Below are 24,872 nucleotides of genomic sequence, written 5' to 3'. Positions count from 1 at the left end.
TCTCCCTACTACATCCACTCCCTGGCCTCCAGATTGGTTGTGGTTATTTATGACATGACTGACAAGCAATAAAGTGTCAGTGCCCATTTGGAAAGTATTCAGACCCCTTGACTTTTTCCACATTTTGTTCTTACAGCCTTATTCTAAAACGGATTAAATATGTATTTTTTTCTCATCAATCCACACAAAATAGCCCATAATGACAGAGTAAAAACAGGTCTAAGATTTGTTATGCATAAAAAATACAATTAAAAAATGAAATACCTTATTTACATACGTTTTCAGACCATTTGCTATGAGACTCAATATTGAGCTCAGGTGCATCCTGTTTCCATTGATCATCCTTGAGATGTTTCTAAAACTTGATTGGAGTTCACCTGTGGTAAATACAATTGATGTGACATGATTTGGAAAGGCACATACCTGTCAATTTAAGGTCCCATGGTTGACAGTGCATGTCAGAGAGAAAACCAAGCCATGAGGTCGAAGGAATTCTCTGTAGAGCTCCAGGAGTGTGTTGAGACTCAGATCTGGGGAAAGGTACCCAAAAAAATTCTGCCGCATTAAAGGTCCCCAAGAACACAGTGCCCTCCATCATTATTAAAGTTTGGAATTTTCCAAGCTGTTTAAAGGCACAGTCAACTTAGTGTATGTTAACTTCTGACCCACTGGAATTGTGATGCAGTGAATTATACGTGAAATAATCTATCTGTGAACAGTTGTTGGAAAAATTACTTGTGTCATGCAAAAAGTAGATGTCCTAACCGACTTGCCAAAACCATAGTTTGTTAACAAGACATTTGTGGAGTGATTGAAAAACGAGTTTTAATGACTCCAACCTAAGTGTATGTAAACTTCCGACTTCAACTGTATGTTGAATGAGACATGTGATTTGAAATATTCATTCTGCTCACCTTAATCTGATTGCACGTGCACTCACATGCAAGCAAGCCCGGGCACACAAACACACACACTAATTGCACATTGACACTTCCATAGTGTCCTTTGAGTAATAGGAGCGGTGCTGAGGCGAATGGGATAGTGAAGAGTCTCCAGGGGACTCTGCAGTGGCAGTGCAGTGGTGGGCTTCTCCTCTCTGCTGACGAAAAGTTGGCTTTTGCAGCAACCTGCTTTCGTCGGCATCAGCAAATGACTGACCTTGGGCGTGGTGTGTGTCCTCTTTGGACACAGACATACACACACATGCACACATACAAGCAAACTGTATTCAGATGAAATGTTTAATCGCTGAGAAAATGTGCATGTCGGCCCAATTCCATCTGGCTCCATGTTCTTCCACTGCCGGCCACTGGTGCTTCCTCCTCACCATATTTGGTGGGGAGTGGAACTTCAAACCGGAAGGTTCAGATTTATACATCTGGTGAAACATATGGCTCCTTGTTCTATCTGTGGTTATACTGCATCTAAAGTTAATCTGACGACATCACAATGATGACAAAAGGTTTTCCTACTCATTATGTGTCTCCTTTAGAAATGACATCGTATTTCCAAGCCACTATAACGCACTTTCGACTAAATCTTCATCAACGCCAATTGACAATGCATTGAGTAAAACAATGACTCAGGAGTCAATAGAACTTTCATAATAATATTGTGAGGCAACATGCAACCCATGAACACTTGGAGGATTTTGTTGCTGTTGTTGTTTGCTTGTCTTCACTCTGATTTATTTTCCTTTCTTTTTGAATGGCTTCACTGTATTGTGGATGGATGATGACTGTGTACTTGGTGGACATGGAACTGCATCTCCCATAAATCACCTCTCCGATTCCCCCTTCAACTGTGTGTGTGTGTGTGACTTTGTAAAATTACCCTGTGCCTAAAGACTAACACACAGCAGAGGGGGAAAATGGCAGAGAGAGAGAGGTTGGATGGACGGAGACAGATCAATATGTATGTAGACTGAGAAATATGATTTGAAATATTCATTCTGCTCATGTAATCTGATTGCACGTGCACTCGCATGCATGCAAGCAAGCCTGTACATACAAACACACACGCACACACTAATTGCACATTGGCACTTCCATAGTGGCCTTTGAGTAATAGGAGCGGTGCTGAGGCGAATGGGATAGTGAAGAGTCTCCAGGGGACTCTGCAGTGGCAGTGCAGTGGTGGGCTTCTCCTCTCTGCTGACGAAAAGTTTGGCTTTTGCAGCAACCTGCTTTCGTCTGCATCACAAAATGACTGACCTTGGGCGTGGTGTGTGTCCTCTTTGGACACAGACATACACACACATGCACACATTGGGATACCAGTACAATATGGAATCATGTATTAACCAAAAACAAATCAAAATATATTTGAGATTCTTCAAATAGCCATCCTTTGCCTTGATGACAACTTTGCACACTCTTGGCATTCTCTCAAACAGCTTCACCTGCCAGCAATTCGACCATGAAGGCTTGATTCACACAGTCTCCTCTGAATAGTTGATGTTGAGATGTGTCTGTTACTTGAACTCTGTGAAGCATTTATTTGGGGCAAAGGGTGGCTACTTTGAATAATCTCAAAAATAACATATATTTTGATTTAACACGTTTTTGTATACTGCATGATTCCATATGTGTTATTTCATAGTTTTGATGTCTTCACTATTATTCTACAATGTAGACAAAACATTTAAATATAGAAAAACCCTGTAATGAATAGGTGTGTCCAAACATTTCACTGGTACTGTACATGCATATATTGCACACATTCTTTCTCTCTCACACCCAAACACATGCATGCGGGTCGGCAGGTAGCCTAGTGGTTAGAGCGTTGGACTAGTAACCGAAAGGTTGCAAGATCATAAAAGGTAAAAATCTGTCCTTCTGCCTCTGAACAAGGCAGTTAACCCACTGTTTCTAGGCCGTCATTGAAAATAAGAATTTGTTCTTAACTGACTTGTCTAGTTAAATAAAGGTAAAATAAGAAAAATGTATCCACTGTGCACACATTTTTTGAATTAAGTGTGTTAAGTATGTCAAATGAAGAGGCTCCCTAATAGCTCCAGCTGAGTAACGACTGAGCATCTCCATCGACCTCTCTTAGGTAAGTGTGGGTGTGTTGTGTTTGTGTGTTTGGTTAACATGTCTCCCTAGGCTGGTTTAATTTACAGTACGGGGCGGAGATGGGGCTCATCAAAGCGGCCAGTTCTCGCTCTCTCGCTATCTTCTCAGTCCATCTCTCCCATCTCTCTCTCTCACACACGCCGACACTTCAGAGTAAAAATTGCCTCACGTAAACATTGGACTGTATTTACGACCTCTTATCTAAACCCATTTCAGTACAGTTGGATTGGACGAAATAGAGGTCCCGCACACTGTCGAAAAAATAAATAGATCCAAAACTGAGGCTTGAATGCAAAATAAAGATGTTTATTGAAACATCATAGTGCCCAAAGAATATTGCATAATGAAAGACAGTGCATAAATAGAAGATGAAAACAAAACACAACATTTCGGCCTCAGGCCATCACCAGTGTAAAAGATAGTTGTATTGAAATGACGATTCGCAAGCATACTACAAGCATGTTGGCCGGCAGGCAATGAGGTGTGTGGATAAGAAAACCAATAGACTTTCATATTACAGCAGAATTGTCAGTAAAATATTATTATTATTGTTATTATTATTATTTAATATTATTACAATATTACTATGTTTAGGATACATTGCTAGCACATTGTCATAGACATTTCTGTCATTGTCAGACACGACTGTTTATGTGAATAAGGTCTATGGTGTGGAAATTGTAGTCTTTTCCTCCGGTTGGGGCAGTGAGACGGTCACCTCCCTGGCGCTCCAGTGCAATCTACCAATGGGCTGTAGACAGATCTATTGGGCGGTGGGAGTGAGAGGGCGGGGGTGCGGGGGATATTATATACATGGTCTGAGGTAATCTGCCTTTGGCCTAAAGAACAGGAACCCAGACATTGTCATTCTACAAGAAACATGGTATAGAGGAGACGGACCCACTGGTTTCCCTCTAGGTTTCAGAGAGCTGGCAGTCCCATCCACCAAACTACCAGGTGTGAAGAGACTCAGGGAGTATGCTCATTTGGTATAGAGCAGATCTAACCCACTCTATTAATTTAGTCAAAACAGGAACATTTTACATCTGTCTAGAAATGTATAAGGAAATTATCTCAACAGAGAAAAAGGTCCTCATGTATGCTACCTATATCCTTGCAATAGAATTCCTATACTTTAACGATGACAGCTTCTCCATCCTAGAGGGGGAGAGAAACAATTTCCAGGCCCAGGGACATGTCCAAGTCTGTGGCGACCTAAATGCCAGAACTGGACAAGAACCTGACACGTTTAGCACATGGGGGAACCTAACTGAAAATGACAGCATCCCCTCCCAAATATGCCCCCCTAGACACAACTATGACAAAACAACCAACAGAAACGGGTCACAACTCCTGCAGTCAATGGTAGGCTTCGAGGGGACTCTTAAGGTAGGTACACTTACAGGTCATCCCTTGGCAGTAGTACTGTAGATTACTTTATCACTGACCTCAACACAGAGTCCCTTTTCGACAACTTCCTGGACAAAACGTTTCACTGTAATAGTTTCACTGTAAAACTAGGCAGTAGAAAACCTAAACGGTATATTTGACCTCTCATCTATCATATCAAATAAAAAAAATTATAGCAGACAACCTAAGAAAATTAACAACAATGACAAATGATTTGATGAAGAATGCAAAAACCGAAGAAAGAAATTGAGAAACCTATCCAACCAAAAACATAGTGATCCAGAAAATCTGAACCTACGCCTTCACTATGGTGAATCACTAAAACAATACAGAAATACACTACGGAAAAGGAAGGAACAGCACGTCAGAATTCAGCTCAATGTAATTGAAGAATCCATAGAATCTAACCACTTCTGAAAATTGGAACACTCTAAACAAACACGAAGAGTTACCTATCCAAAATGGAGATGTATGGATAAACCACTTTTCCAATCTTTTTGGCTCTATAACAAAGAACAAATAGCATAAACATATATACATGATCAAATACAAATCTTAGAATCAACTATTAAACACTATCAGAACCCACTGGATTCTCCAATTACATTGAATGAACTACAGGACAAAATACAAACCGTCCGACCCAAAAAGGCCTGTGGTGTTGATGGTATCCTAAATTAAATGATAAAATATACACATTCCAATTGGCTATGCTTAAACTCTTTAACATCATCCACAGCTATGGCATCTTCCCCAATATTTGGACCAAGGACTGAACATCCCAATCCACAAAGATAGAGACATATTCACCCCAATAACTATAGTGGAATATGCGTCAACAGCAATCTTTGGAAAATCCTCTGCATTATCATTAACAGCAGACGTGTACATTTCCTTAATGAAAACAATGTACTGAGCAAATGCCAAATTTGTTTTATACCAAAACCGTACGACAGACCACGTATTCACCCTGCACACCCTAATTGACAAAGGCAAAGTCTTCTCATGCTTTGTTGTTTTCAAAAAGCTTTTGACTCAATTTGGCACGAGGGTCTGCTACACAAATTTATGTAAAGCAGTGTTGGGGGAAAAATATATGACATTATAATATCCATGTACACAAACAACTAGTGTGTGGTTAAAATTTGCAAAAAAAAACATTTCTTTCCTCAGTGCCGTGGAGTGAGACAAGGATGCAGCTTGAGCCCCACCCTCTTCAACATGTGTGTGTGTATATATATATATATAATCGAATTAGCAAGGGCACTAAAACAGTCTGCAGTACCCGGCCTCACCCTACTAGAATCTGTCAAATGTCTACTGTTGGCTGATGATCTGGTGCTTCTGTCCCCAACCAAGGAGGGCCTACAGCACAGATTCTGTTAGACCTGGGCCCTGACAGTAAACCTCAGGAAGACAAAAAAAATCTGGCGTTCCAAAAAAAGTCCAGTTGCCAGGACCACAAATACAAATTCCATCTAGACACTGTTTCCCTACAGCACAACAAACTATACATACAGTACCAGTCAAACGTTTGGACACACCTACTCATTCCAGGGTTTTTCTATATTTTTACTATTTTCTACATTGTAGAATAATAGTGAAGACAACATAATGATGAAATAACACATTTGGAATCATGTAGTAACCAAAAAAGTGTTAAACAAATAAAAATATATTTTATATTAGATATTCTTCAAAGTAGCCACCCTTTGCCTTGATGACAGCTTTGCACACTCTTGGCATTATCTCAACTATCTTCATGACGAAGTCACCTGGAATGCATTTCAATTAACAGGTGTGCCGTGTTAAAAGTTACTTTGTGGAATTTCTTTCCTTTTTAATGAGTTTGAGCCAATCAGTTTTGTTGTGACAAAGTAAGGGTGGTATACAGACTATAGCCCTTTTTGGTAAGATACCAAGTCCATATTATGGCAAGAACAGCTCAAATAAGCAAAGAGAAATGACAGTCCATCATTACTTTAAGGCATGAAGGTCAGTCAATACGGAACATTTCAAGATCCCACTGTTACCTCTGCTAAAGAGTATAAATTCATTAGAGTTAACTGCACCTCAGATTGCAACTCAAATAAATGCTTCACGGAGTTCAAGTAACAGACACATCTCAAAATCAGCTGTTCAGAGGAGACTGTGTGAATCAGGCCTTCATGGTCGAATTGTGGCAAAGAAACCACTACTAAAGGACACCAATAAGAAGATAATTGCTTGGGTCAATAAACACGAGCAGTGGACATTTGACCGGTGGAAATGTGTCCTTTGGTCTGATGAGTCCAAATTACATTAGACCAGTGGAAATGTGTCCTTTGGTCTGATGAGTCCAAATTTGGATCTGGATAAAAAATACTTGAATCAATTATAGAACCCATTGCTTTTAATGGTTTTGAGGTCTGGGGTCCACTCCCCAAACAAGAATTCACAAAATGGGACAAACACCAAATTGAGACTCTGCATGCAGAATTCTGCTAAAATATCCTCTGTGTACAACGTAAAACACCAAATAATGCATGCAGAGCAGAATTAGGCCGATACCCGCTTATTATCAAAATCCAGAATGGAGCCGTTTAAATTCTACAACCACCTAAAAGGAAGCGATTCCCAACCTTTCCATAACAAAGCCATCACCTACAGAGAGATGAACCTGGAGAAGAGTCCCCTAATCAAGTTGGTCCACAAACACAAAACAGACCCCACAGGACAGGACAGCAACACAATTAGACCCAACCAAATCATGACAAAACAAAAAGATAATTATATGACACATTGGAACAAATTAACAAAAAAACAGAGCAAACTAGAATTCTATTTGGCCCTAAATAGAGACTACACAGTGGCAGAATACCTGACCACTCTGACTGACCAAAAATTAACGAAAGCTTTGACTATGTACAGACTCAGTGAGCATAGCCTTGATATTGAGAGAGGCCACCATAGGCAGACCTAGTTCTCAAGAGAAGACAGGCTATGTGCACACTGCCTACAAAATGAGATGGAAACTGAGCTGTACTTCCTAACCTCCTGCCAAATGTATGACCATATTAGAGACACATATTTCCCTCAGATTACACAGATCCACAAAGAATTTGAAAACGAGTAAAGTTTTGATCAACTCCCATGTGAGAGAGAGAGGGAGAAGGACGTCAGCAGGATGGCTCCAAAGATCTGTTCGCACACTGTTGGTGGGGAGCAACACACACACTGGCTGAAAATAACACTTGTCTCACACCTGGAGGGTGTGAAACCACACGTCCCACCCAAAGGGAGAGGAAGATAATAACACACTCCAAATGGTACCGTGCCCCCTATATAGTGCACTACGTCAGACCAGAGCTCTAACGACCCTGTTCAAAAGTAGTGAACTATATAGGGGATATCGCACCACGTCATTCCTGCAGTCTTCCATCTATCACTATTGACTGCAGATCACTATTGGGATCCTCTACGGAATTTTAGTAGCCTGCATCTCCATACTCAGGTCTTCTCTGCTTCAGTCACTCCTGCATTTGCTGGGTCTCCAGGACCCAAATTAAGCAAGCTATTTGCTAGTTAATAGTTACCAGTATGGCTTAAGGGTATGTTCTTCAACCATGCAACTTTTGTTATCACAGCTAAAGCAGAACCAGTCTGGCACCTTGGGTTAGTTTTAATTCTGTCTGTCGGTCTGTCTTTTGTAGCTCTATGTGGGTTAGTTTAAGTGCTGTCTGTGTTGTAGGGCTGGGGTAGTTGTAGCTCTATGTGGGGTAGTTGTAGTGCTGTCTGTCTGTGTTGTAGGGCTGGGGTAGTTGTAGCTCTATGTGGGTTAGTTTAAGTGCTGTCTGTGTTGTAGGGCTGGGGTAGTTGTAGCTCTATGTGGGGTAGTTGTAGTGCTGTCTGTCTGTGTTGTAGGGCTGGGGTAGTTGTAGCTCTATGTGGGGTAGTTGTAGTGCTGTCTGTCTGTGTTGTAGGGCTGGGGTAGTTGTAGCTCTATGTGGGTTAGTTTAAGTGCTGTCTGTGTTGTAGGGCTGGGGTAGTTGTAGCTCTATGTGGGGTAGTTGTAGTGCTGTCTGTCTGTGTTGTAGGGCTGGGGTAGTTGTAGCTCTATGTGGGTTAGTTTAAGTGCTGTCTGTTGTAGGGCTGGGGTAGTTGTAGCTCTATGTGGGGTAGTTGTAGTGCTGTCTGTCTGTGTTGTAGGGCTGGGGTAGTTGTAGCTCTATGTGGGGTAGTTGTAGTGCTGTCTGTCTGTGTTGTAGGGCTGGGGTAGTTGTAGCTCTATGTGGGTTAGTTTAAGTGCTGTCTGTGTTGTAGGGCTGGGGTAGTTGTAGCTCTATGTGGGGTAGTTGTAGTGCTGTCTGTCTGTGTTGTAGGGCTGGGGTAGTTGTAGCTCTATGTGGGGTAGTTGTAGTGCTGTCTGTCTGTGTTGTAGGGCTGGGGTAGTTGTAGCTCTATGTGGGGTAGTTGTAGTGCTGTCTGTTTGTGTTGTAGGGCTGGGGTAGTTGTAGCTCTATGTGGGTTAGTTGTAGTGCTGTCTGTTTGTGTTGTAGGGCTGGGGTAGTTGTAGCTCTATGTGGGTTAGTTGTAGTGCTGTCTGTTTGTGTTGTAGGGCTGGGGTAGTTGTAGCTCTATGTGGGGTAGTTGTAGTGCTGTCTGTCTGTGTTGTAGGGCTGGGGTAGTTGTAGCTCTATGTGGGGTAGTTGTAGTGCTGTCTGTCTGTGTTGTAGGGCTGGGGTAGTTGTAGCTCTATGTGGGGTAGTTGTAGTGCTGTCTGTCTGTGTTGTAGGGCTGGGGTAGTTGTAGCTCTATGTGGGGTAGTTGTAGTGCTGTCTGTGTTGTAGGGCTGGGGTAGTTGTAGCTCTATGTGGGTTAGTTTAAGTGCTGTCTGTTTGTGTTGTAGGGTTGGGGTAGTTGTAGCTCTATGTGGGTTAGTTGTAGTGCTGTCTGTCTGTGAGGTAGGGCTGGGGTAGTTGTAGCTCTGTGGGGTAGTTGTAGTGCTGTCTGTTTGTGTTGTAGGGCTGGGGTAGTTGTAGCTCTATGTGGGTTAGTTTAAGTGCTGTCTGTGTTGTAGGGCTGGGGTAGTTGTAGCTCTATGTGGGGTAGTTGTAGTGCTGTCTGTCTGTGTTGTAGGGCTGGGGTAGTTGTAGCTCTATGTGGGGTAGTTGTAGCTCTGTGGGGTAGTTGTAGTGCTGTCTGTCTGTGTTGTAGGGCTGGGGTAGTTGTAGCTCTATGTGTGGTAGTTGTAGTGCTGCCTGTCTGTTGTAGGGCTGGGGTAGTTGTAGCTCTATGTGGGGTAGTTGTAGTGCTGTCTGTCTGTGTTGTAGGGTTGGGGCAGTTGTAGCTCTATGTGGGGTAGTTGTAGTGCTGTCTGTCTGTGTTGTAGGGTTGGGGTAGTTGTAGCTCTGGGGTAGTTGTAGCTCTATGTGGGGTAGTTGTAGTGCTGTCTGTCTGTTGTAGGGCTGGGGTAGTTGTAGCTCTATGTGGGGTAGTTGTAGTGCTGTCTGTCTGTTGTAGGGCTGGGGTAGTTGTAGCTCTATGTGGGGTAGTTGTAGTGCTGTCTGTCTGTGTTGTAGGGTTGGGGTAGTTGTAGCTCTATGTGGGGTAGTTGTAGCTCTATGTGGGGTAGTTGTAGTGCTGCCTGTCTGTGTTGTAGGGTTGGGGTAGTTGTAGCTCTATGTGGGGTAGTTGTAGTGCTGTCTGTCTGTTGTAGGGCTGGGGTAGTTGTAGCTCTATGTGGGGTAGTTGTAGTGCTGTCTGTCTGTTGTAGGGCTGGGGTAGTTGTAGCTCTATGTGGGGTAGTTGTAGTGCTGTCTGTCTGTGTTGTAGGGCTGGGGTAGTTGTAGCTCTATGTGGGGTAGTTGTAGTGCTGTCTGTTTGTGTTGTAGGGCTGGGGTAGTTGTAGCTCTATGTGGGGTAGTTGTAGTGCTGTCTGTCTGTGTTGTAGGGCTGGGGTAGTTGTAGCTCTATGTGGGGTAGTTGTAGTGCTGTCTGTCTGTGTTGTAGGGCTGGGGTAGTTGTAGCTATGTGGGGTAGTTGTAGTGCTGTCTGTGTGAAGAGGTTGTTCCAGTGGGGCTCAGGTTAGCACGGCCCAGATGAGGCCGTGACCCTGTAGATCCTCCTCCTGCTTCACCCATAAATCACCACAACACCTGCCAGACCTGACACTTGTCAGGGGCTGAGTGCTCTGTCTCCTCCCTCACTCTTTCTCTCTTTCCCTCCTTGTCTGTCTGTATGTCTGTCTCTCTCTCAACTTCATTCGCTCAATCCATGGTACTCTCTCTCTCTCCTGTCTGTGTCGGTAAAGGCATGTTGTGTGTGAAGGATAGAAGTGGAGCGTGTTGCAGAGCCTCATCTAAATTCCCATTGATTAGGAGGAGTAATTAAAGAGTCCCTGGCCATGCCTCGTCTGGCAACTCACTCCACCCATCTGTCCTCTCTCTTTCTTTCTCTCTCTTTCTATCCATATATTTTTTGGTCCCTAGGCCTCATGTAACCTTTCTATTTCTCCCTCCCTCCTTCATTCCCTCTCTCTCATTCTCTTCTGTCTCTGTGTAGGAGCTCTGTGAGGACCCTCACCTGTTTGTGGATGGGATCAGTGCGCACGACCTGCACCAGGGCCAGCTGGGAAACTGCTGGTTTGTGGCGGCGTGCTCCAGCCTGGCCTCCAGAGAGTCCCTGTGGTCCAAAGTAAGTGTGGGGATGGAGGGCTGTTCAGAGAATGTCAAAAATAATAATGCTTATCCATAAGAACCATGAACTGTAGCCTTTGAAGACATTTAATCAACTGACATATTTGGAGATAAAAAATTACTGACATGAAAGATTCGGATGGGACAAAAATGACGGATGTAGTGATTTGTGCTCGTGCACATAATTACATTACCTGAGCTCCCCTTGTAAAACGTATCCTGTCCAAATCGGGCTTAAGCTTTGTTATAAGACATTATGAAGGCTTTTACGTGTTAATAACAACTTAAGCCCTTAGCCCTATTCGGATGGGATTTTTACTGGGGGAGTTCAGGTAATGTAATTATGTGCACGAGCACCAATCACCGCATCCGTAATTTTAGTCCCGTCTGAATCTGCCAATTCCGCCACATTAAAGGTCCCCAAGAACACAGTGCCCTCCATCATTCTTAAATGGAAGAAGTTTGGAACCACCAAGACTCTTCCTAGAGCTGACCGCCCGGCCAAACTGAGCAATCTGGGAAAGGGCCTTTGTCAGGGAGGTGACCAAGAACATGATGGTCACTCTGACAGAGCTCCATAGTTCCTCTGTGGAGATGGGAGAACCTTCCAGAAGGACAACCATCTCTGCAGTCTCCCACCAAGCAGGCCTTTATGGTAGAGTGGCCAGATGGAAACCACTCCTCAGTAAAAGGCACATGACAGCCCGCTTGGAGTTTGCCAAAAGGCACCTAAAGGACTCTCAGACCATGAGAAACAAGATTCTCTGGTCTGATGAATCCAAGATTGAACTCTTTGGCCTGAATGCCAAGCGTCACATCTGGAGGAAACCTGGCACCATCCCTACAGTGAAGCATGGTGGTGGCAGCATCATGCTGTGGGGATGTTTTTTAGCAGCAGGGACTGGGAAACGAGTCAGGATTGAGGGAAAGATGAACGGAGCAAAGTACAGAGAGATCCTTGATGAAAACCTGCTCCAGATCCCTCAGAACCTCAGACTGGTGGCGTAGGTTCAGCTTCCAACAGGACAACGACCCTAAGCACACAGCCAAGACAACGCAGGAGTGGCTTCGGAACAAGTCTCTGAATGTCCTTGACTGGCCCAGCCAGAGCCCGGACTTGAACCCGATCAAACATCTCTGGAGAGACCCGAAAAAAGCTGTTCAGCGACGCTCCCCATCCAAATTGACAGAGCTTGAGAGAATTTGCGAAGAAGAATTGGAGAAACTTCCCAAATACAGGTGTGCCAAGCTTGTAGCGTCATACCCAAGAAGACTTGAGGCTGTAATCACTGCCAAAGGTACTTCAACAAAGTACTGAGTAAAGTGTCTGAATACTTATGTAAATTTGATATTTCAGTTTTTTATTTCTAAAAACCTGCTTTTGCTTTGTCATTATGGGGTATAGATTGATGAGGGGGAAAAACCACTTAATATATTTTAGGATAAGCCTGTAACGTAACAAAATGTGGGAAAAATGAAGGTGTCTGAATATTTTCCGAATGCACAGTATCTGTTGTCCTCCCAAGCCAAACCCATGTTGACTAAATGAGCTCCCCGATCGGTCAGTTGTATCGACTAGCCTGGTGCTAGGACTCTGACGGATGGCGATGACTGATTTGGTCAAAGAGGTAGGCCTACTATGACGTGTTGTGGCACTCTTCAGTATAAGGTAATTGATTTGGTTAACTAGCATTAGCCAGCGTTAGCCATGACACCATTATTTCTTACCCTGTAGGGAGACAGATGGATCAATAGGCTATTTATTTTACAGCCTAGCCAATCCACCCAGCAGATATTGGGAGTGAATATTGGAAGTGAAAAGAGAGTATGTGTGTTTGCGCATGTGCGTGTGTGACTTTGTAAAATGGCCCTCTTAGGCTTTAGGCAGAAGGGGGAAATGGTAGAGAAAGAGAGGTGGGATGAACAGAGACAGATAAATATGCACAGTTCCAATCAAAAGTTTGGACACACCTACTCATTCAAGGGTTTTTCTTTATTTTTGCTATTTTCTACATTGTAGAATAATAGTGAAGACATCAAAACTATGAAATAACACACATGGAATCATGTAGTAACCAAAAAAGTGTTAAACGATTCTTCAAAGTAGCCACCCTTTGCCTTGATGACAGCTTTGCAAACTCTTGGCATTCTCTCAACCAGCTTCACCTGGAATGCTTTTCCAACAGTCTTGAAGGAGTTCCCACATATGCTGAGCACTTGTTGGCTACTTTTCCTTCACTCTGTGGTCCAACTCATCCCAAACATCTCAATTGGTTTGAGGTCGGGTGATTGTGGAGGCCAGGTCATCTGATGCAATACTCCAACACTCTCTTTCTTGGTCAAATAGCCCTTACACAGCCTGGAGGTGTGTTGGGTCATTGTCCTGTTGAAAAACAAATGATAGTCCCACTAGGCGCAAACCAAATGGCATATTGACTGACCTTCATGTCTTAAAGTAATGGTGGACTGTCATTTCTCTTTGCATATTTGAGATGTTCTTGCCATAATATGGACTTGGTCTTTTACCAAATAGGGCTATCTTCTGTTTACCACCACTACCTTGTCACAACACAACTGATTGGCTCAAATGCATTAAGAAGGAAAGAAATTCCACAAATTAACTTTTAACAAGGCACACCTGTTAATTGAAATGAATTCCAGGTGACTACCTCATGAATGTGGTTGAGAGAATGCCAAGAGTGTGCAAAGCTGTCATCAAGGCAAAGGGTGGCTACTTTGAAGAATCTCAAATATTAAATAATTTTTGATTAACACTTTTTGGGGTTCTACATGATTCCATATGTGTTATTTCATAGTTTGATGTCATTGTTATTATTCTACAATGTAGAAAATAGTAAAAATAAAGAAAAACCTTGGAATGAGTAGGTGTCCAAACGTTTGACTGGTATTGTACAGTTGAAGTCGGTAGTTTACATACACCTTAGCCAAATACATTTAAACTCAGTTTTTCACAATTCCTGACATTTAATCCTAGTAAAAATCCATGTTTTAGGTCAGTTAGGATCACCATTTTATTTTAAGTATGTGAAATGTCAGAATAATAGCAGAGAGAATGATTTATTTCAGCTTTTATTTATTTCATCACATTTCCAGTGAGTCAGAAGATTACATACACTCAATTAGTATTTGGTAGCGTTGCCTTTAAATTGTTTAACTTGGTTCAAACGTTTCGGGTAGCCTTCCACAAGCTTCCCAGAATAAGTTGGGTGAATTTTGTCCCATTCCTCCTGATAGAGCTGGTGTAACTGAGTCAGGTTTGTAGGCCTCCTTGCTCGCACATGCTTTTTCAGTTCTGCCCACAAATTTTCTATGGGATTGAGGTCAGGGCTTTGTGATGGCCACTCCAATACCTTGACTTTGTTGTCCTTAAACCATTTTGCCACAACTTTGGAAGTATGCTTGGGGTCATTGTCCATTTGGAAGACCCATTTGTGACCAAGTTTTAACTTCCTGACTGATGTCTTGAGATGTTGCTTCAATATATCCACATAATTTTCCTTCCACATGATGCCATCTATTTAGTGAAGTGCACCAGTCCCTCCTGCAATAAAGCACCCCTACAACATGATGCTGCCACCCCCGTGCTTCAGGTTTGGGATAGTGTTTCTCGGCTTGCCAGCCTCCCCCGTTTTCCTCCAAACATAACAATGGTCATTATGGTCAAACAGTCCTATTTTTGTTTCATAGACCAGAGGACATTTCTCAAAAGTATGATCTGTTTCCCCATGTGCAGTTGCAAACCGTAGTCTGCCTTTTTCATGGCAGTTCTGGAGCAGTGGCTTCTTCCTTGCTGAGGGCCTTTCAGGTTATGTCGATTATAGGACTCGTTTTACTGTGGATATAGCTGCTTTTGTACCTGTTTCCTCCAGCATCTTCACAAGGTCCTTTGCTGTTGTTCTGGGATTGATTTGCACTTTTCAAAATACGTTCATCTCTAGGAGACAGAACGCGTCTCCTTCCTGAGCGGTATGACGACTGCGTGGTCCCATGGTGTTTATACTTGCGTACTATTGTTTGTACAGATGAACATGGTACCTTCAGGCGTTTGTAAATTTCTCCCAAGGATGAACCAGACTTGTGGAGGTCTACAATTTCTTTTCTGAGGTCTTGGCTGATTTCTTTTGTTTTATAAGTGAAATAATCCTTCTGTAAACAATTGTTGGAAACATTTCTTGTCATGCACAAAGCAGATGTCCTAACCGACTTGCCAAAACTATAGTTTGTTAACAAGAAATTTGTGGAGTGGTTGAAAAACACGTTTTAATGACTCCAACCTAAGTGTATGTAAACTTCCGACTTCAACTGTACATTATTATTTTGACTTTCTCCTTGGCCATTAGGCCAATATTAGGCTATCCCTAGACATTTTAAATATCTTCACGCCTAGAAGAGCCTCCATGCTTCCTAGGGGAGACCTCGTCTGTAGGTCGGATTCCCAGACAATATTTGTAACCGTGTTGCATCCAGAAGAACTTTGATTTGTGGATCACAGACCTTGATTTCCTGTGTGTGGTGTGTGTGTGGTGTGTGTGTGTGGTGTGTGTGTGGTGTGTGTGTGGTGTGTGTGTGTGTGTGTGTGTGCGTGCGTGCGAACCATGACAGTATGAATGTGATGGAAGCAGTGCATTGATGGTTTAGTGACTCCAGGCGCGGTGCATACAATATCTAAGAGGTAGATCCCCCAGGATGCTGGTATGTGCACAGGTCTAGCTAATTAGTGTTGGTGCGGTGTGTGTGTGAGAGGCAACTGTAAGTATGAGAGGGAAAAAGTGTGACTGTGAGCTGATATTATTGAATAAGGAAGAGAAGGACAGTGGAGACGCGATCAGATTGATAATTACACACTTAAGTCTGCAGGCCATTCGTTTAATTGAGACCCAAGAGACTGTCACTGTACTCTGCTGCTACTGTGTTTCAGTTCCACATTGTCATTACTGACAAAAGGAATGGAGATGAGATTTATTTTGGAGAAAAGTAGTCAACTGCAAAGACTGAGACAGTCGATCTAACAGGTGGCGGGTAGTAATTTCAGGCATTAATTTGTGCCTCTGTGATGGGTGGGTGGATGAATGGATGGGTGGATGTGTGGGTGCCGCCCATCTCTCTCCTCTCTCTCTTTCTTTCTGTCTCTCTCCTACATATTCTCTCTTTCCCTTCCCCTCCATCTCTCGCTCTCCACTACCCGTCTATATCTCTGTGGAGGCCAACCCCCCACGTGGTCGTTTGTCATCCGGGCCGGGGCCAGACGGAGATGGATGAGGTAATAGGAAGCCAGTCTGGATCGTGTTCATTAGGGCACACCAATTGCACCGGAAAACCAAAACCAAAGCGTTTCTTCTTGGATGAGTTTTGGCTGTTTTCTGGCTGTTTCCTTCCATTTGTTGTATAATAAATAGGACCCTGTTGTCCGCTAGGGCATTATGTTTGTGCTGCCACACTACAGTACAGCATCCCTCTCTGCTGCCTGCCACCTCAGGTGGGAGGAGAACGACTCCACACACAGCCGGGACCCCCTCAAGGTCTCAGGTCATCTGTGACGAGCCTGCTCTTTTGTCAGACGGCAGTAGAGAAAATGAAATTCGATAGTACACACATGCAAACAGACAGTCATGTGCATGGGCGCAGACATACACACAATCACAGCGCACGCACACACACAATTTGTAATAGAAAAACATCAGAGCTGACGTTGTATTGCTAGTAATCGTTTTGTCTTTTGTTAAGATTTATTCAGATCAGTAATCCATTTCAACAGCACATAAATGACCTACAAGTAGTCATTCTCTAATTAGTTGCTTTAGTCATTTTATGGTATCAAACAAACATTACAAGTAATGAATAATCACATCTCTAGACTCGACTGACGCTACAGTATGGCTCTAAACGCTGTATCCTTCATAGTAATTTCAACATCAGACAACAAAATGCTCTGTTGTTTAGATCAGATACAAATCCCTGAATCCCTACGGAAAACCTACCTAAAGTAGACAGTAGAAAAGGACATATTGCAATCCTGTTCTGTTATGTTTTGATGCCGGTCATACCATGTTAAAACGAAAGACTGGAAGAAAAAGAGATGGATGAGAGTTGAAGGAAGGAAGCAATTGAGACAAGGGAGTGGTGGTGTTGAGGTGTTATCCTTCTTCCACCCCAGAGGACGTGAGGGGTTGTGGTCCCTCTGGTCGCTCGGTTTGTGTGTCCTTTACCCTGTGGTTGCAAGTACCAACTACTGCAGGACACATTAAATCGGCCATTTGTCTTGCAGGCCGCCAATTTGTGACCCCTGCCCCAACCCGAACTTTACTTCCTAATTAAGGAGAAATATTATACTGTATGTAGAAAATGACAGTGTGAAGTTTGAAACGAAAAACGAAATTGTGCTCCAACAAGGAAGGGTGGTAACGGAAAATCATGATGAAAGACAAAAAAAGAAAGCACTTGCTCATAATGCCAGATGACTAAAGAAAACATTTCCGAAATGGCCGCCTAGTACCTTGCCCTCCCGCCGCCATTTCCTCCTGCAGTCTTCACTTCTGGTCCACCTGGAAGCTGATGGAACATTCAAAGACGTCGGGACCAACACCCTCCTCAAACACCAGCAGGAAGTACATTGTCTTCCTCACCTTTTCTAATTCAGCGATCCGCTCGCTAAACTCCTGGGCGTCGGCCTCGTAGTGGTGCACAGGCGTGTCGTTGCCATCGCCCTCGGCTCGCCAGAACACCCCCGCCGGGTCCAGTAGCTGGCGGTTCATCAGGTGGGTGAGGTCGGGCGCCCAGAGTTGCGAGATGGCAATCACAGTGAGGCGGCCCGGACGTGCCAGCCACACGCCCCAGTGGGTGAAGTGCAAGGAATGCAGGGAGAAGTCTTGGCGGTAAACGGCCTCGTGGGGTCGGAGGAGACGCTCACCGTCCTGCTGCTTTCCGCCGCGCTGCTGCAGAGACTGGACCGTGGTGGACCGCTGGTGCATCACCTCGGTCAGATGGAAGTCGGGCTGGAAGGGCAGCTCCAGTGTGGTTTGGGAAGCCATGTTGGTTTGGGTTCAAGAGGTCGAGCTTCAAGAGGATGATGGTTCGAAAAGTGGGTGAAGGCTCGATCAAACAAGAAATGCTTTGGCTGGCCGAGTCCTCTCACTCGCTCAGGAATCCCCTCTATCTCTCACTCTCTCTTTGTCACGTTCTCAGCATCTTTGTCTCTCTCTTTCTCTCTCTCTCTCTCTCTTCCTTTCTTCCTCTCTCGCCGGGTCAGTTAGCGTGTCATTTAGCGTGTCAGTTAACCAGTTAGTGTCAGTTAACCAGTTAGTGTGTCAGTTAGTCATTTAGCGTGTCAGTTAACCAGTTAGTGTGTCAGTTAACCAGTTAGTGTGTCAGTTAGTCATTTAGCGTGTCAGTTAACCAGTTAGTGTGTCAGTTAGTGTGTCAACTAGTCAGTTAGTGTGTGGAAGACTCTCGCGCATGGCTACAATACCCTTAGACGGGGGGTGGGTCTTGCCGTCTTGGTGTTCTTAGTTGGCAAGATGAGCATTAGGCACTAGGCAACTGGAGCTAATGACGTCTGCAGTGGCGACGCGGAGATTTCCCTTGTGGAAACCAGGGACAGCTGTGTGGTTGTCACATATTTATCTCACATTTGTCCCGTCGTTGTGCTTGGCTAGTGGAGGCCTACCTCTCTCACTACATACTGTATTCTGCTAAGTATGACTGAAATCTGCGTAATTTGGTGTGTCTGCCAAGTGACCAGTGGAGGGCTGGTGTTACTGGAATGGAACGGTATCAAACAAATGGAATGTGGTTGATACCTTTCCGTTCATTCGATTACAGCCATTACAATGAGCCAAGTCCTCTGATTTCTCCCACCACCAGCCTCCGCTGCTCATAACACAAGGGGACGCATGCCTTCAACTTCAGATTGAAATGTATCAGGTAGAACAGATATATGATTGTCTGTCAGATAGAATCTGTGTCAGCTTTAAATGTTCTATTTCTATCTGCTATGTTCAAAACATTTCCTCTCTGGGCCGTATTCATTAGCCGCAGAACAGACTGAAATAGGGAGGGACTACATGAAATTGTCCATCAAGATGCGCTCATTTTAATTTTCTATTGCCAAATGTTTTGCTACAGTGTGCACTATTAAATATGGACCAGGTGATGGGGTACCTCTGTGTGTCTGGTCTGATGGGCACCACTGCCTGAGTTATGGGATGGGAGGAGGGGACTGCAGGGGTGGATGGAGCTGCTGTTTCTGGCCACTCCATCCTTCGCAGAGTAGAGTTATTATAGAGCTTTATTGTCTTCTGGATGAAAGCCAAGATGGATATTCCGCTCTCTCGCTCTCTCTCTCTCTCTCTCTCTCTCTCTCTCTCTCTCTCTCTCTCTCTCTCTCTCTCTCTCTCTCTCTCTCTCTCTCTCTCTCTCTCTCTCTCTCTCTCTCTCTCTCTCTCTCTCTCTCTCTCTCTCTCTCTCTCTCTCTCTCTCTCTCTCTCTCTCTCTCTCTCTCTCTCTCTCTCTCTCTCTCTCTCTCTCTCTCTCTCTCTCTCTCTCTCTCTTTTTCTCTTTCTCTCTCTCTTTCTTTCTCTCTCTCTTTCTCTCTCTTTCTCGCTCTCGCTCTTCCCCCCCAGGCCAAAGTCAGAGAGAGTGGGAGGGGGGGTAGCTCTCAAATGACTCGGGGTTTCCATGGTGCAGTGCTGTTTCTTTTATCCTCTCCTCTTAAAGGAGCCGCTACTACACACACACACACACACAAAATAGCCCCTCAATCAGCAGAACGAAGGGTCCATCGGAACCACACAGCTAGATCCTACCTACCGACCAGGGCTCTTAGTCCACCACTCCCCAGCAGGGGGGGGGGGTAAATTGTAGTGTGCACTAACATCCGAAAAAAAACCTTGCCGAAGACCAAAATGATTAGAATGTCATAACATTTCATCATGATATATGCACAAACTTTTCCAAACTGTTTCGGATGGGAAGTATGCAGACGCCTTAAGTGTGACCTTATTTGTGCCATACACCCCACCGTAGTCTGAGGGGGAGCCACTGGGAAGGGGATGACTGGCAGGTAGTTCCATGCAGCTCGAATCGTTCCCCAGCCGTGTGTCCTGTTCCGCCTGTTCTCCCTCTGGATTTATGCTATCCAGAACCCTGGTGATAAATTACATTCAATGTTCCCCTAAACCTCCGGAACGCATCGGCCGGCCGAGAGGGGACAAGGTGGGGGCAAGAGGTATGCTGCAGCGGGGATGACAGCCTCACTCACAAGAGGGTGTGTATTTATGAGTTCGGCCGACACACAACTTGTTCGTTTGGCTTTCATAATATAACCAACACTCTTTTTCCTCCCTCTACTCGTCTTGCATTTCCACACCCTCCACCCCTCTCCTCCCTCTCCTACCTTTCCCACACCCTTCACCCCACTCCCCCTCTGCTCCCACTCCCACTCCCTCTCCCCCCTCCCCCCTCTCCTCCCTCTCCTACTTTTCCACACCCTCCACCCCTCTCCTCCCTCTCCATCTCCCCCCTCCACCCCTCTCCTCCCTCTCCTACCTTCCACCAACTCTCCTCCCTCTCCCTCTCCCACTCCCCCATCACCCCTCCCCTCCCTCTCCCACTCCACCCTCCACCCCTCTCCTCCCTCTCCTACCTTCCACCAACTCTCCTCCCTCTCCTACCTTCCACCACCTTTCCCCCCTCTTTCCCAACCTCTTATCCCTCCATCTACACCTTCTCTGACCTCCTCCACTCCGTCCTCTCCACCCCCCACACTTCCCCCCTCCACCCTGCCCTCCCTTCAGGTCATCCCAGACTGGAAGGAGCAGGAGTGGGACACAGAGACGCCTGAGTCATATGCCGGAATCTTCCACTTCCGCTTCTGGCGCTTTGGCGAGTGGGTGGACGTGGTGATTGACGACCGGCTGCCCACGGTGGACAACCAGCTGGTCTACTGCCACTCAGATGACAGTAACGAGTTCTGGAGCGCACTGGTGGAGAAGGCCTATGCGAAGTTAGTCAATGAATCAATCAATCAGTCAATGGCTTTATTGTACAAATTGGGAAATGTGTGGTACTGTCTTGGTGAAAAATGTATTATTCAATCCATTTGTCCATCAATCTATATATTGTCCCAATTGGGGAATGTCATGTAAAGTCAGGGTTAAAAACAACAACATTAAAATGAAATGAACACCTATGGGACAGGGATAAAGAGAGAGTACTGTAGCAGCCCTGGGGGAATGTCATCTAATTAAACATCTGATGCTATGTTTAAGTCTCCCAATATTTGAGGTATGCAGAATTTTTTTTTAGAACGAAGACGCACTCACTCAATCTAATAAATATTTCCAATTGGTAACACTTTACTTAAAGCCTGTAGGTATAATGCTTTATAACATGTTATAAGCATGTCTTATAATAAGACCTAATAATCTATTATGTACTACTTCTTCTGACTGATTCAAAATATGTACTATTCACTGTCCTTTTGATTGAGATGTAGAGTCACATATTAAGATTTGAAGTCAACTAAGGCTGCATTTACAATGGGAGCCCGATTCTGATCTTTTTCCAATAATTGGTCTTTTGACCAATCATAGTAGCTATTTTGCCAATAATTGGTCTTTTGACCAATCATAGTAGCTATTTTGCCAATAATTGGTCTTTTGACCAATCATAGTAGCTATTTTGCCAATAATTGGTCTTTTGACCAATCATAGTAGCTATTTTGCCAATAATTGGTCTTTTGACCAATCATAGTAGCTATTTTGCCAATAATTGGTCTTTTGACCAATCATAGTAGCTATTTTGCCAATAATTGGGCAGAAAATCAGAATGGGAATGCCTGTAAAAGAATCTAGGCTCCTTTGTCATCCAGATGTCAACTGTGCATTGTAGACAGCATTGATAGAGGAATATTTGACTTCAGATGAAGAGCATGGCCCTTCCAACGCCGGGATTGTGGGTTTCGATTGTGGGTTCGATTCCCGGGGCCACCCATATGTAAAATTCATGCTCGCATGACTAAATTGCTTTAGATTAAAGTTTCTGCTAAATGGCATATATTATTTTTTATACTGAACAAAAATATAAACACAACATGTAAAGGTCCCATGTTTCATGAGCTGAAGTAAAAGATCCCAGAAATGTTCCATATGCACAAAAACATATTTCTGTAAAATGTTGTGCACAAATTTGTTTACATACCTGCTAGTGAGCATTTCTCCTTTGCCAAGATAATCCATCCACCTAACAGGAGTGGCATATCAAGAAGCTGCTTTAAACAGCATGATCATTACCTTGTGCTGGGGACAATAAAAGGCCACTCAAAAATTTGCAGTTTTGTCACACAACACAATGCCACAGATGTCTCAAGTTTTGAGGGAGTGTGCAATTAGCATGCTGACTGCAGGATTATCCACCAGAGCTGTTGCCAGAGAATTTTATATAATTTCTCTACCATAAGCCGCCTCTTTTCGTCGTTTTAAAGAATTTGGCAGTATGTCCAACCGGCCACACAACCGTAGACCACGTGTAACCACGCCAGCCCAGGACCTCCACATCCGGCTTCTTCACCACCAGGATCGTCTGCACCCAGCCACCCAGACAGCTGATGAAACTGTGGGTTTGCACAACCTAAGAATTTCTGCACAAACTGTCAGAAACCGTCTCAGGGAAGACCATCTGCATGCTCGTCGTCCTCACCATGGTCTTGACCTGACTGCAGTTTGGCATCGTAACCAACTTCAGTGGGCAAATGCTCACCTTCGATGACCACTGGCGCACTGGAGAGGTGTACTCTTCACGGATGAATCCCGGTTTCAACTGTACCAGGCAGATGGCAGACAGCGTGTATGGCATCGTGTGGTCAAGCGGTATGCTGATGTCAACGTTGTGAACAGAGTGACCCATGATGAGAGTGTGATTATGGTATGGGCGGGCATAAACTCTGGACAACGAACACAATTGCATTTTATCTATGGCAATTTGAAAGCACAGAGATACTGTGATGAAATCCTGAGGCCCATTGCTGTGACATTCATCCGCCGCATTCACCTCATGTTTCAGCATGGTAATGCAAGGCTCCATGTCGCAAGGATCTGTACACAATTCCTGGAAGCTGAAAATGTCCCAGTTCTTCCATGGCCTGCATACTCACCAGACATGTTTGTGCTTCTACACCTGCATTGCTTGCTGTTTGGGGTTTTAGGCTGGGTTTCTGTACAGCACTTTGTGACATCAGCTGATGTCACAAATGTATAAATAAATTTGATTTGATGTCACCCATTGAAGTTCTTTGGGATGCTCTGGATCGACAGCGTGTTCCAGTTCCTGACAATATCCAGCAACTTTGCACAGCCATTGAAGAGGAGTGGGACAACATTCCACAGGCCACAATCAACAGCCTGAATATCTATGCAATGGAGATGCTTGAGGCAAATGGTGGTCACACTAGATACTGGGTGTTTATTTGTTGTTGTATTTTACCCCCATTTTCTCCCCAATTTCATGATATCCAATTGCGATCCAATTACAATATTTTCTCATCGCTGCAACTCCCCAACGGGCTCGGGAGAGGCGAAGGTCGAGTCATGCATCCTCCGAAACATGACCTGCCAAACCGCGCTTCTTAACACCCGCCCGCTTAACCAGGAAACAAGCCGCACCAATGTGTCGGAGGAAACACCATTCAACTGATGACCGACGTCTGCAGGCGCCCGGCCCGCCACAAGGAGTCGCTAGAGTGCGATGAGGCAAGTAAAGCCCCCCCGACCAAACCCTCCCCTAACCCGGACGACGCTGGCCCAATTGTGCTCTGCCCTATGGGACTCTCGGTCACGGATAGTTGTGACACAGCCTGTGATTGAAACCGGGTCTGTAGTGACATTGCAGTGCCTTAGACCGCTGTGCCACTCGAGATCCACACCTCTACTTTTTTTAAAGGTATCTGTGACCAACAGATGCATATCTGTATTCTCAGTCATGTGAAATCCATAGATTAGGTCCTAATGAATTTATTTCTATTGACTGATTTCCTTATATGAACTGTAACTCAACAAAATCTTTGTTGCATTTATATTTTTGTTCAGTGTATTTTAATTCATTCATTCATTAAATCCCTCCTCCCCGTCCTCCCGTCCCTGCAGAGTGTACGGCTGCTACGAGGCCCTGGACGGTGGGAATACGGCGGATGCACTGGTGGACTTCACAGGGGGTGTGTCGGAGCCTATGGACCTGCTGGAGGGCCAGATGGCCACGGACGAGGTGGCCCGCAACCAGCTGTTTGAGAGAGTGCTGAAGGTCCACAACCGGGATGGCCTCATCAGCTGTTCCATCCGGGTGAGTCAGTCGGGGAAGATCTGGTCGTCACTAGCTTTCATACCCATAAAGTCATAAACCCTGCCCATTTCTACAATTTATCTTCTTAAAATTTGATTTCAACCCTAACCTTAACCGTACTGCTAAACTTATCAGATCAAAAAGTTTTAAAAAATTATGCCAATTTTTACTTTGTGGCTGTGGAATCTGACTTTGTGGCAATAGAAGCTAGTGGAAACCGGAAGATCTGGACTAGACAGACATTTTGTATCATGGTGAGGGGGGGGGCAAGGGGGTCATATCAAATTTGATTTGTCACATGTGCCAAATACAACAAGTGTAGACCTTATAGTGAAATGCTTACTTACAAGCCCTTTAC

At 44.5% G+C, this 24,872-nt stretch overlaps 2 protein-coding genes across 2 annotated transcripts in view; one reads left to right on the top strand and one right to left on the bottom strand.

Annotated features, from left to right (window-relative positions):
- Positions 1 to 24,872, top strand: part of LOC120056456 (calpain-5-like) — a 48,190-nt gene that overhangs the window by 5,990 nt on the left and 17,328 nt on the right. Inside the window, exons 2-4 of the mRNA XM_039004625.1 lie at positions 11,031 to 11,162; positions 20,977 to 21,185; positions 24,322 to 24,514. Coding sequence (XP_038860553.1) covers positions 11,031 to 11,162; positions 20,977 to 21,185; positions 24,322 to 24,514 — 534 coding nt within the window. The remainder of the gene's footprint in view (positions 1 to 11,030; positions 11,163 to 20,976; positions 21,186 to 24,321; positions 24,515 to 24,872) is intronic.
- Positions 17,713 to 18,213, bottom strand: LOC120056696 (olfactory marker protein-like). The gene has a single exon (XM_039004902.1). It carries the CDS (start codon positions 18,211 to 18,213, stop codon positions 17,713 to 17,715), a length of 501 nt encoding a protein of 166 aa, XP_038860830.1.

The sequence above is a fragment of the Salvelinus namaycush genome, chromosome 12, assembly GCF_016432855.1.
Source record: "Salvelinus namaycush isolate Seneca chromosome 12, SaNama_1.0, whole genome shotgun sequence".
In the NCBI taxonomy this organism is placed as follows: Eukaryota; Metazoa; Chordata; class Actinopteri; order Salmoniformes; family Salmonidae; genus Salvelinus; species Salvelinus namaycush.
This window is presented reverse-complemented; position numbering and strand designations above follow the sequence as displayed.

Excerpts from the sequence above, each read along its gene's own strand:
- LOC120056696 (XM_039004902.1), bottom strand. The coding sequence starts at position 18,213 with ATGGCTTCCCAAACCACACTGGAGCTGCCCTTCCAGCCCGACTTCCAT.